The sequence below is a fragment of the Heptranchias perlo genome, chromosome 6, assembly GCF_035084215.1.
Source record: "Heptranchias perlo isolate sHepPer1 chromosome 6, sHepPer1.hap1, whole genome shotgun sequence".
Lineage (NCBI taxonomy): Eukaryota > Metazoa > Chordata > Chondrichthyes > Hexanchiformes > Hexanchidae > Heptranchias > Heptranchias perlo.
The window spans coordinates 28779359-28791685 of record NC_090330.1 but is presented as its reverse complement, the minus strand read 5'-3'; the positions used below and the strand labels follow the sequence as shown (position 1 = coordinate 28791685).

The window sequence follows — 12327 nt, the reverse complement described above, 5'->3', positions numbered from 1 at the left end:
ACTCCAAAGGTATGATCAGTAAGTTCGCTGATGATACAAAGATTGGTAGGGTGGTAAATAGCGAGGAGGATAGCCTCAGTCTGCAGGACGATATAGATGGGTTGGTCAGATGGGCGGAACAGTGGCAAATGGAATTTAACCCGGAAAAGTGCGAGGTGATGCACTTTGGAGGGACTAACAAGGCAAGGGAATACACAATGAATGGGAGGACCCTAGGCAAGACAGAGGGTCAGAGGGATCTTGGTGTGCAAGTTCACAGATCCCTGAAGGCGGCGGAACAGGTAGATAAGGTGGTAAAGAAGGCATATGGGATACTTGCCTTTATTAGCCGAGGCATAGAATATAAGAGCAAGGAGGTTATGATGGAGCTGTATAAAACACTGGTTAGGCCACAGCTGGAGTACTGTGTGCAGTTCTGGTCGCCACACTACAGGAAGGATGTGATCGCTTTGGAGAGGGTGCAGAGGAGATTCACCAGGATGTTACCAGGGCTGGAGCGCTTCAGCTATGAAGAGAGACTGGGAAGATTGGGTTTGTTTTCCTTGGAGCAGAGGAGGCTGAGGGGGGACATGATTGAGGTGTACAAAATTATGAGGGGCACAGATAGGATGGATACTAAGGAGCTTTTTCCCTTCGTTGAGGGTTCTATAACAAGGGGACATAGATTCAAGGTAAAAGGCGGGAGGTTTAGAGGGGATTTGAGAAAGAACTTTTTCACCCAGAGGGTGGTTGGAGTCTAGAACTCACTGTCTGAAAGGGTTGTGGAGGCAGGAACCCTCACAACATTCAAGAAGCATTTGGATGAGCACTTGAAATGCCATAGCATACAAGGCTACGGACCAAATGCTGGAATATGGGATTAGAGTAGACTGGGCTTGATGGCCGGCGCGGACACGATGGGCCGAAGGGCCTCTATCCGTGCCGTATGACTCTATGACTCTAATGCCTTTAACAAAAACCCCCTCCCTCAAAACCCACAGAGTGCCTGCAATACAACCTAAAACCCTACTTGCTTTCCCTATAGCAATCTCACACTGCTTGTGCACCTTTAACAAATGATTGGCTACTACCCCCAGTTCCCTTTGCTGATCGGTTTCAACCTAGCTCCTACCCTAATGGTTGCAAGTCTGCAGCGCAACCCATACTCTAATTTAGTACAAACTGCAGTTGGCAGGGTATCGTAGCCTAGTGGTTATGGTACTGGGCTAGCAACCCAGAAGTTCTTTGACAGCACATCCCAGACCCGCGACCTCTACCATCTAGAAGGACAAGGGCAGCAGGCACATGGGAACAACACCACCTACACGTTCCCCTCCAAGTCACACACCGTCCCAACTTGGAAATACATCGCCATTCCTTCATCGTCGCTGGGTCAAAATCCTGGAACTCCCTTCCTAACAGCACTGTGGGAGAACTTTCATCACATGGACTGCAGCAGTTCAAGAAGGCAGCTCACCACCACCTTTTCAAGGGCAATTAAGGATGGGCAATAAATGCTGGCCTCGCCAGCGATGCCCACATCCCATGAACGAATAAAAAAAAAGTTATGAGTTCAAATCCCACCGTGAAAAATAACAATGAAAGCTGTCAGCTTGTTGTAAGACCTCAACTGGTCCTATCACCCCTACCTGGTCTAGCCCACAAATGACTTAATACCATTCTGAAGTGCCTAGCTACCCAGTTGTAAACAATCACAACAAAGTTCAATAATAAGATGACAATCTTATCTAAGGCAGCCCAGTCAACCTTGTGAAGTCTTCCACACTGTGGGCTGGTACCCTAGTTGGTAGAGTTTATCAAGTAACAGCTTGATGAAGTCGTATTCACAGAATCATATTCTGCATTACCGGCTGGATAGACCCAGCAGAGGTGTGGGTACTGTGATATACAGTTCAGTGGGAGTGCCCCTGAAGAGTCCCCAATATTGAGTCTGGACCCCATGAAGACTCATGGCTGCAGGTTAAACAAGGTTATGGGCTTAAAGGGACAGTGGCTGTGTACAAAATTGGCTACAGGACAGAAAGCAGAGAGTAGTGGTGAACAGTTGTTTTTCAGACTGGAGGGAAGTATACAGTGGTGTTACCCCAGGGGTCAGTATTTGGACCACTGCTCTTTTTGATATATATTAATGACCTGGACTTGGGTATAGAGGGTATAATTTCAAAGTTTACAGATGACACGAAACTCAGAAATGTAGTAAACAAAATGGAGGATAGTAACAGACTTCAGAAAGATATGGACAGACTGGTGAAATGGGCAGACACCTGGCAGGTGAAATTTAACGCTGTGAAGTGATACATTTTGGGAGGAAGAATGAGGAGAGGCAATATAATGGTACAATTTTAAAGGGAATGCAAGAACAGAGAGACCTAGGGATGTATGTACACAAATCTTTGAAGGTGTCAAGACAAGTTGAGAAAGCTGTTAAAAAAGCAATTGGCATTCTGGGCTTTATTAATAGATGCATAGAGTACAAAAGCAAGGAAATTATGTTAAACGTTTTTAAAACACTGGTTAGACTTCAGCTGGAGTATTGTGTTCAATTCTGGGCACCACTCTTTGGGAAGAATGTCAAGGCCTTAGAGAGGGTGCAGAAGAGATTTACTAGAATGGTGCCAGGGATGAGGGACTTCAGTTATGTGGAGAGACTGGAGAAACTGGAGTTGTTCGCCTTAGAACAGAAAAGGTTAAGGGAGATCTGACAGCAGTGTTCAAAATCATGAACAGTTTTGATAGAGTAAATAAGGAAGGAGAAACTATTTCCAGTGGCCGAAGGGTCAGTAACCAGAGGACAGAGATTTAAGGTGATCGACAAAAGAGCCAAAGGTGACATGAGGAAATATTTTTTTACGTGGCAAGTTGTAATGATCTGGAATGCACTGCCTGAATGGGTGGTGGAAGCAGATTCAATAGTAACTTTCAAAAGGGAATTGGATAAATACTGGAAGGAAAAAAAAATGACAGGGCTATGGAGAAAGAGTTGGGGAATGGGACTAATTGGATAGCTCTTTCACAGAGCTGGCACAGGCACAATGTGCCAAATGGCCTCCTCTTGTGCTGTACCTACTATGATACTATGATACGGTCAAGGAATCCTCCTACTGATCACCACTTAACATGCCCCCTCCTTAACTGACAAATCAGTTCTCCATGACATCACTTGGTGGAATCTCTAAGAGAAGCAAGGATACCAACAACTCTGAGTGGGAGAGTTCAGTGATCACCCCCAAGACTTGGTAGTACCATGACTGACCAAGCTGGCATGTCCTGCTGGACCTACCAAACTGAGCCTGCATCAACTGATAAGAACACCAACCTGAGGAAATAACCTACATGACCTTGTCCTCACCAACCTATCTGTCCTAGACACATCTGACCACAACAGCATTGGTAGCAGTGCTACCTTTGCAAAGACAAAGTCTTGTCCTTCATTGTGTTTTGGGGCACTATCATCATGCTACATGGGACAGAATAAGCACAGATCTAGCAGGCCAAAACATGAGGCACTGAGGGCCATCAGCAATGACAGAATTGTATATAACTACAATCTGTAACCTCATGGCCTGGCATATCCCTCATTCCTTGATCACCAGTAAGCCAGGAGACCAGCCCTGGTTCAATGTGGAGTGTAGAAAGGCGTGCCAGAAGCAGCGCGGGCATATCTTAGAATGAGGTACAAACCTTGTGAAACTACTACACATGCTACCTGCATGCTAAACACTGGAAGCAGCAGGATATAGACAAAGCCAAGCGTTCCCATAACCAACAGATCAGAGCAAAACTCTGTGGTCCTACTAAATCCAAGCAACTAACAGGAGGAGGAGGAGGCTCCGTGAACATCCCATCCTGAACTATGGTGGGGCTCAGTGTGAGTGCAAGAGGCAAGACTGAACTGTTTGCAAGCATCTTCAGTCAAAAGTGCTGAGTTAATGATCATGCCTGGCCTCCTCCTGAGGTCCTCACCATCATAGAGTGCCCAGTCAATTTGGCTCACTCCGTCTGAGATTCAGAAGCAGCGGGGGGCACTGGACACAGCAAAGGCTAAGGGGCCTGACAACATCCTAACTATAGTGCTGAAGACCTGTGCACCAGAACTAGCCACCATCACCACCCCCCCCCCCACCCCACAAGCTGCTCTAATTACATTAGCAATGCGGAAGATTGCCCAGGTATGCCCCAGCCACAAAAACCCAGGATAAATTTAATCCGGCCAATTACTGCCCTATCAGCCTCCTCCCAATCATTAGGAAAGTGATGCAAGGAGACATTACCGCTCTCCATAATATCATCATCCCACCAGATGTTTCCAGTCTCTTTTAGTTTTATCTCCCATGAGCCTTACCTCGTAAACGTAACTCCATCTGTGTATTAGTATCAAACAGGCTTCTTCATCATGTACACAAAAAGACAAATATAGAATTTCTGGTCAGTGATACTGCAATAGGTGTATATTTCCCCCAAGTTTAGACAGGTCATTCTGAAGCTTGAAATCTTCAGAGAAAAAAAGATGGTTTATTGTTTGTAATGTTCTTGCACTGATCAGCACACAGGACCAATGAGATTTCTGACGCAACTAAGAGAAACAAAGCTCTCAATGCAAAGATGCAGCAAAAATTAATGCGATGGTATGCAGGTAATTAAACAATTTTTATTATTTCTCTGTAGAAATACATTTATAACATTCTATTCATGAGTTCCAAAAAAGACAGGTGCAGAATTCACCTCACCTTTATTCAGGATAAACAGTGTACAACCAAAGAGATTTCAGTCATCTGAAGGCTTGAACAGTGAGTATATAAACACAGTACTGCATATAAGGATATGTACACAGTTCTATTTAATGCACTGGCCTGACAGTAACACATGTCACACGAATAGTGTTTCACTATAAGTACTGACCATTTGTAATTAATGCTGCAGGTAAATGTTGTTTCATAATTAATATTAAAAAAATAGGGTAGATGTTCTGAAAACTCTCACACAATGCGTTAACACCCAATCCATGAGTGCAGGCAGTGGGCCTGAAATTTTCTGATGCACATCTGCAGTGTGCAAGGATTCCAAAAATCTACCCAGTGTATTTGTCTCAGACAAAGTTTTCATGGAAATATTCTCGTGTGAGCTTAGATATACGCCGAAGATAATAGGATTGCAATAAATAAGGCGATCTAGCTTATACATATTTACTCAATATTGAAACAATGCATTTAACAACATTTTGTAGCGCATGCAGCTGAAAGCTGTTTAAATGCTTTAAAACGTGTATAACTGAACTGAAAGTCTTACTTCATTAACACACCCACAGGTCAATACCATGGCCTGGAGTTTTCTTCGCATTTGCGGCCAGATACACCCATAACCTGTGCACAAACCAATTATGTGGCTTAAAAGAATGAGGAATGTTCGGTGTAAGTGAGTTACCCGGGTAACAACATTACTTCCAAGAATCCTCAATCTTTTACGTCCGTCGATCAAACCCTCCGGCCAAGCTTCTGACTCTCAACTGTGAGTATCCTCCAATTGCACTTGTTCAGGGGTCTCTCAATCTTGGGTCCAGATTTTCAGGCACAACAGGAAACAAAGTCATTTTTTCTGGTCTATTAATTGCAATTTTTAAAGCGTTTTTTAAAAAAATTATCCTCACTGAGACTTGCTCTGTACTTTCTGTTTCTTTTAATGCATTTTTATGGCATAAATATGTCATATTAAAAATTGAAAAGCTTCCCCGATTGTAGGTTAAACATATTGGGCTCGATTTTACCAGGCCTGCGGGTTTCCGGCGGGTTGGGTTTCGGGAGCGTGGTCAACACGCTCGGTGAAATTAGTGGGTTGCCCGCGCGATCGTAGCAGGCAACACACTAATAGGAATCAATTACCTGCTCCTCCGGGGTCCGTGCTGCTGGTCTGCGTGTCGGGCGGGCTGCGCATGCGCAGTACGATCTGTCAGCTGGAGGCGCTCTATTTAAAGGGCCAGTCCTCCACTGACAGATGCTGCAACCAATGGAACAAATTACAGCATGGAGCAGCCCAGGGGGAAGGCTGCTCCCAGTTTAATGATGCCTCACCCCAGGTATCATCAGATGGGGTGAGGAGGAGGGCGAAGACAGAGATCTTCCACCCGGCGGGCGGGAGGAAGCGGCCAGCCTCTGCCACCAAGAAGGCCTGGCTCGAGGTGGCAGAGGGGGTCACCTGCGCAACCAACATATCGCCCACCTGCATACAGTGCAGGAGGCGCTCCAATGACCTCAGTAGGTCAGCCACAGTGAGAACACGAAGTCTTTCCCCTACACTCCATCTGCCACAACACTGCCCCAACCCCACATCTCCTTCGGCACCGCCAACACTACTCGGTCACATCACCCTTCATACCCACTCAAACCCCATCCTCATCTTACCTCCACCTACTCACCTCGCCAGTACTCATCCTGCCACTAACACGCGACCCAATCCTCATACAATCTCATGGCTCCATCCCATACTCACCCTCTCGTGCATCTCCCTCACGGCCAGCCTCACTCAACCTGCCACCACCTGTGCTGCAGCCACAGGGCACGCATCACATATGTTAAGTAGGCAGCGTAAGGCAAATATTTCGTGAGCATGAAGGGAGTGCACAAGGGTTTTCGGAGGGTTTGCCATGGGTGTTACCTATATTGAATTTCAGAGCAACAAACAGCACACATTATATTGGCACCACCACTGCCATGTCTCCGCGAATCCTGTCTGTTGTGTCCAATAATGCCCGCTCCTGGGTATCACTATGAGGACCCACCACTGATGCCACCCATCGTGTTACTGCAGAGTAGGTGCAGGTGTATTTGCAGGGCTCTTCCGCGCAGACGACTGAGAGACATCCGAGGTGTAGCCGGCTGCACCCTGGAAGGATGCGGAGGAGAAGTTCTGGAGGGCAGTGGTGACTTTGACAGCGACAGGTAAGCAGTTGGTGCTGGGCCCAGCCAGGAGCCGCTCGGCATGAAAGAGCCTGCAGATCTCCACGACTACATGTCGAGCGAATCTGCGCCTCCGTGTGCACTGCTGCTCGGAGAGGTCCAGGGAGCTGCGCCTCGGTCTGTGGACCCTGTGGCGAGGGTAGTGCCCTCTGCGATGCGTCTCTCTCTGCGGTAGCCCTCCCTCCTGCTGTGCAGGTGGGCGTGCAACAACACCGTGTTGGGGGGCTCCACGTCTCTGCAGCGGACGGCCTGGACTGCGAGGCTGCTGGGGCTGGTCATGCTGTTCGTCCTCCGAGGGTGTCTACGCACCACCCATCTGGCAGGTGTTGGTCTGAGGGGTTGTGCAGGGTAGGTGGGTGGTTCCTCGGACTGGGGCTGCGGTTTCGTGTCGGTCTGTCCTCTGGCTTGGCGGGGGGTGGTGGGGGGCAGGGGTTGCCCTATGTGACGCGGTGGCCTCCTGCGTGGGTGAGGGCTCTCCCCCGTGGAGTGCACCTTGGCACCTGCCACAGGCTGCTGGCTGCAACACGCCTGGTTGGAGAGAGACTGTTTCCCCCACTGTGTGAAACACTCTGTGATGCAGGTAAAATCCCACACTTCCTCTTTTGACAGCTGATTCAGCTCATTAACTTACCACAACGAGCAAGGTAAGTACTCTCAAGTGGAACCCCGCTGGCTTTAATTGCCTGCGGGATTCCCACCAGCGGGGGCCACGCACGCAGCCCCGCACGTCATCGGGGAACCCGGAAGTGGTCGGGATCGCGGCGCGATCCGGTCACGTGACCGCATATCGGGATTTTCGGGGCCCTCCCGCTGGAAACCCGCAGGAAACCCGACCCTAAAATCGAGCCCATTAAGTCTGATGTGCATGAATGAGTATACTGGTGGGGGTTCGGCATTTCCTTGGGCCCCGATTGTTCACTCTGATTTATGCCCATTTTAAGTCCGGGCGTATTGTAATGAGATTGGAAGGATACTTGGGTGTAACTTGACATCGGCAAAATGAGGGCAATGTTGGGCGCATTTTCGGGTCTAACTGTGCCCAAGAAGGAAACTCCAGGCTCACCCGATCTACACTTTTTAAAGTAGTCTGTCTGGGTGCTTCCTAAAGGTTCTCACAACTACTTTAAAGTTGTTCTTTTAACATGGAATAGTGATAGAATTGCAAACTTTGATTCTACAACTAGCAATTTGGGGGAGAAAAGAGTCCAGTACTCAGCACTAATCCTTTAATCTACCCAATTTCAAAAACAAAACAAAAGCTCAGGGTGACCTCTTTACACTCAGTCTAAAACCTGACATTCCATTTAAAAAGGGATTTTTGCATGAGCAAAATGGTACAAGTAGCCCAGAACAAAATGGAGCCATTTCACATTTGCTCACAAGTGAAACAGCTCATTCTGATCAAAACATTAGGCAGATTCGCTCATCCTTTATTAAAATGCAACCTCAGAAAAATTACTTTATCTGTCCACTTCTGGAATATAACAATTATTGGCTGCCCATCACCAACTACACTCACCAATTCAGAACCAGAGGGATGCTGATTCTATAATCACTGAGACCCTCACCATATTTCCATATTTGCTCGAAGAAATGTACTAATCTGACTGCATTTTTAAAAATTGGGTACTTTATGTTTTCATATTTGACTCTTCCCCACCTTTCCGTTGGCATCTAGATTCAGAATGAGTAGTGTTTTTTTTAATAATTCTCTAACACTTGGTACAGCAAACTCCTGAATCATGAATGATGAAGCTGAAGTTGCTCATTACCATCCTTTCTATCTGATCCTATTTCTACTGCAATGCATTGTGCAATGACGCACATAGCGTCCCTGCAGCAAATTCTGGATTAAAAATAGAGAATAGTTGGAACAGTCATTTGAGGGTATTTCCATGTGAAAAAGAAATGTCATATGGCCCACACAATGTGTTGGAGCACCAACATATAATGCCTTGATGTGGGAGAGGGGGGAAGAGGTGGGGGGGTATATGCTCAAGTTCCCCCATTCCCAACCAGCTGAATTCCTGATCTTAGCCACATCACCATGGGAAGGCCCCAAATGGATGCCAGGCACAAAGGAAGCAAAAATCAGAAACAGGTTGTTGCAACTCCTGGTTGCAGTCTGAAGAGGGGAATTGGAGAAGGTCAGGAAGTAGGCTGTTGGAGAAGCGTGCAAGAGGTATCAACTTGTGCAGGATGAAAAGAGGGAGAAACAGGAATTTCCTACTCTCAAAAAATAACAACCACCCCTGCAGGTTTCTCAGCGCACTACATATAAGACCTGTAGATGGAGCTCATTTTTGGATTATAAAGAGATTATTTTATGCCTTTATTACGTAGACTGGCTCCTTTAAAAATGTAGCTTAACATAGTTTTGGATTCCCTCTGTTCCTGTCTCCCCCACCAAGAATGTAACTAAGATAAGAATATAGGATTCTGTGAAAATGCTATGTTTTATACTATTCACTTCCTTATGCTGTTATAATACATTTTCCAGCCCATCAAAACACGCTTTTGGAAATGTAAGGAATATTTTAAGATTCTACATTTAGCAAGAATACATATTAAAATATAATACACCAAAGAGTATACTTTATTCAGCTGCAAATACATTTTGGGTATTCCATAAAATTATTTAGTACAAAATTATTTTGGAGCTATATTTCCGTATTTGCTGGAAGGAATGTGCCAGTCTTACCTCATTCAAAATTTGCATAGTTTATGTTTTTATATTTGCCTCTTCCCCAATTTTCTGTTGGCATCTAAATTCAGAATGAGTAGCATCATTTTTAATAATTCTCTAATACTTGGTACAGCAAACTCCTGAATCATGAATGGTTTGGAGTGATTTTCCAGCTATACATAAGCTTGAAATGATGTGGCCCTCTCACTTGTCATCCACTTCCAACCAGCTAGTATCATTGTACAGTTAACATTAAGTATTGGAATTCTGAGTATGCTCAAAAAATTGTAACTTTCCTCTTTAAATAAAAAGTTATTTAAATGACGGTGTCATCTAGCTTTTTTTTTGCCATTTTTTTTACAGTAATGTGTGTGATCACAGAACTAGTGATTTGACAGTAGCAAATCAGTGACTGCATCAGTCACTGTGGATTTGAAACTCATCTGTGCAAGAGTCACTGTATTCGATGCTGTAAATATGAATAATGCAAAACTTGAATTGTGACTTAAATGCTTTAAAGAAATTAACAGAATTGAGGTACGTATCTTAGCTGCTCACATTGATGTTATCCAAATTTTCATTAATTCCAAAAGAATTTTCTATTATCATGCTTTAAAAAGATAATAGATTAGGTAAAATACTTTGCAAGACATTACTGGCTGGAGAGTTCTCCTATTGCCAATAAAAAACTGACCTAAAACACTAAAATTACCACAGTAATCCAAATGAATACTGCTATTCAATGGATTTCATTACCTCTGTGTTAATTTTGGCATACTAATTAATGAGTTCACATTAAATTTGTGTCTGTGCTATTTTAGCACAATAGTTAATGTGTTTACAGTAAAAAATAGCAGAGGAAATTAAATCTCAATGGGTATATTCTTTTTAATAAAGCTGCAGTCAAAATGACATGGCCCTTAAGAGGGATGTATAACGCTAAGTATATTTTGTCTATGTGTTCACAAATCTCAAGACATAACCTTCTTATTAAAAATAGTACAAAATAACTTTCAACAAAATATAAAGCTGTCTATTCCTGATTTCAAACTCAGTTTGTAGTTTTGCGAGGACAGGTATAATATTTACGTTTTTAAGCCTCATGCTATATTAGCTTCCCACATTTTAGATGAAATGTGCACATCAGAGTAAAAGGAAAGTTACAGTGTTAAAATAAACAATAACATACAGTGTCAGACTTGGCTCAGTGGCAGCACTCTTGCTGCTGAATCAGCAGGTTGTGGGCTCACTCCGAAGATTTGAGCACATAATTTAGGCTGAGACTTCAGTACAATACTGGGATTGCTACACTGTCACAGACATCATTTTTCAGGTGCGATGTTAAACTGAGGCAACATCTACCTGCTCAGATGGGTGTAAAAGATCCCATGGCACTATTTGAAGAAGACCAGTGGAATTCTCCTGGTGCCTTGGCCAATATTTATTCCTTAACCAACACCAAAAAAACACCAGATTATCTAGTCATTTATCTGTTTGGCTACCTTAATACCAGTGACTACACTTCAAAAGTAATTAAGTGTCTGTGAAGTGTTTTGGAATGTCCTGGGGACATGCAAGGTACAAGATAAATGCAAGTTATTTCTTTCAATTCATAGAGCATTTTGGGCTGTTTGATTTGCAATTTGTACAAAGCAAATAAGCAATACTTTTTAAAAATCAGCAAACAGCACAAAAGGAGTATTTCTGCGAATGAAAACATTTATGCTTTGAAGCAGTCACATTTCATGGAATCAGTAACTGAGCTTTATATTTACAGCAGCTTTATTAATATGCATTGGATGCACTTAAGTGAATTTGCATTTTACATTTATTTAAATATCTGGAATGGTAATGAAGCTGATTCTGTAATGAAATTAGACTGGGTAGCTGAAATCCAGTGACTAAGAGACACAGATCCAAACTGTTCTTGATATACCACTAATTGTCTATTTTAACTCAAATAGGGCTTGTCGATGACTGGTATAGGAGATGAAGATTTTAATGCAGTTTTGGGTGCTCTTATAGACACGTTATTTGGGATAGTGTAAAAAGAGCTGTAAACCCTATCTGACCCATATAAATGCAAGTTGTTGTAGTTGTATAATAACTAACCAGGAAGTGTTCGGTTGATGAGGTGGAAAGAGAATATAATTCCATTCCTAGGAGTATCGCCCTCACCTTAATGAACATAATAGGCCCCCAAATAAGACTGCTTGTACGATATCAATACGTCAGTGTATGGATACATTTAATATCTGATTACTGTAGGTGAGCAGCGCACTTATGTTTTGATATTGGTAAAGGCAGTAAGGAAAAAGTTTGTTTAAAGGTGTGTTAAAATGTTTTGAATGTGCAGATTTTCAATTCTGCAGTATTGGAGAAATGGCACATCATTAAACAGGTGGTGAGGTATAGAAGGCCAGCGAATTGTAGTCTGGTGGCGGTGTACAGCAACTCATTTTTGATTCAAAGGAATTCAGCAAGCTCAAACTCTCACATACAGGTGCCCGATTGCCTTCATCTCCAGGGTGGTAACCAGTACTGTAAGTGCTTGCCCGATTGGCAGTTTCACATAATACTGACTCCTTGCTTTTGCTTGCTGCTTTCAAACTGTAAAAAAATGAACAAAAACACATTCAGTGTCAGATACAATATAAGGATGCAAGCTTCATGCATTCAGTCAAAGAAACC

General features: G+C 43.9%; 1 protein-coding gene across 2 annotated transcripts in view; it reads right to left on the bottom strand.

The window, feature by feature from the left end:
* Positions 1–4628: 4628 nt before the first annotated feature.
* Positions 4629–12327, bottom strand: part of flt1 (fms related receptor tyrosine kinase 1) — a 206344-nt gene continuing 198645 nt past the window's right edge. The window contains exons 30-31 of one of the 2 annotated variants that reach the window (XM_067986006.1): positions 12138–12246; positions 4629–5546 (exon numbers count right to left, since the gene is read on the bottom strand). In XM_067986006.1, the coding sequence (XP_067842107.1) occupies positions 5472–5546; positions 12138–12246 (184 nt within the window). In that variant the 3' untranslated portion in view covers positions 4629–5471. Of the gene's footprint in view, positions 12247–12327 lie in introns of both variants that reach the window. The other variant, XM_067986004.1, reaches the window with a different exon arrangement.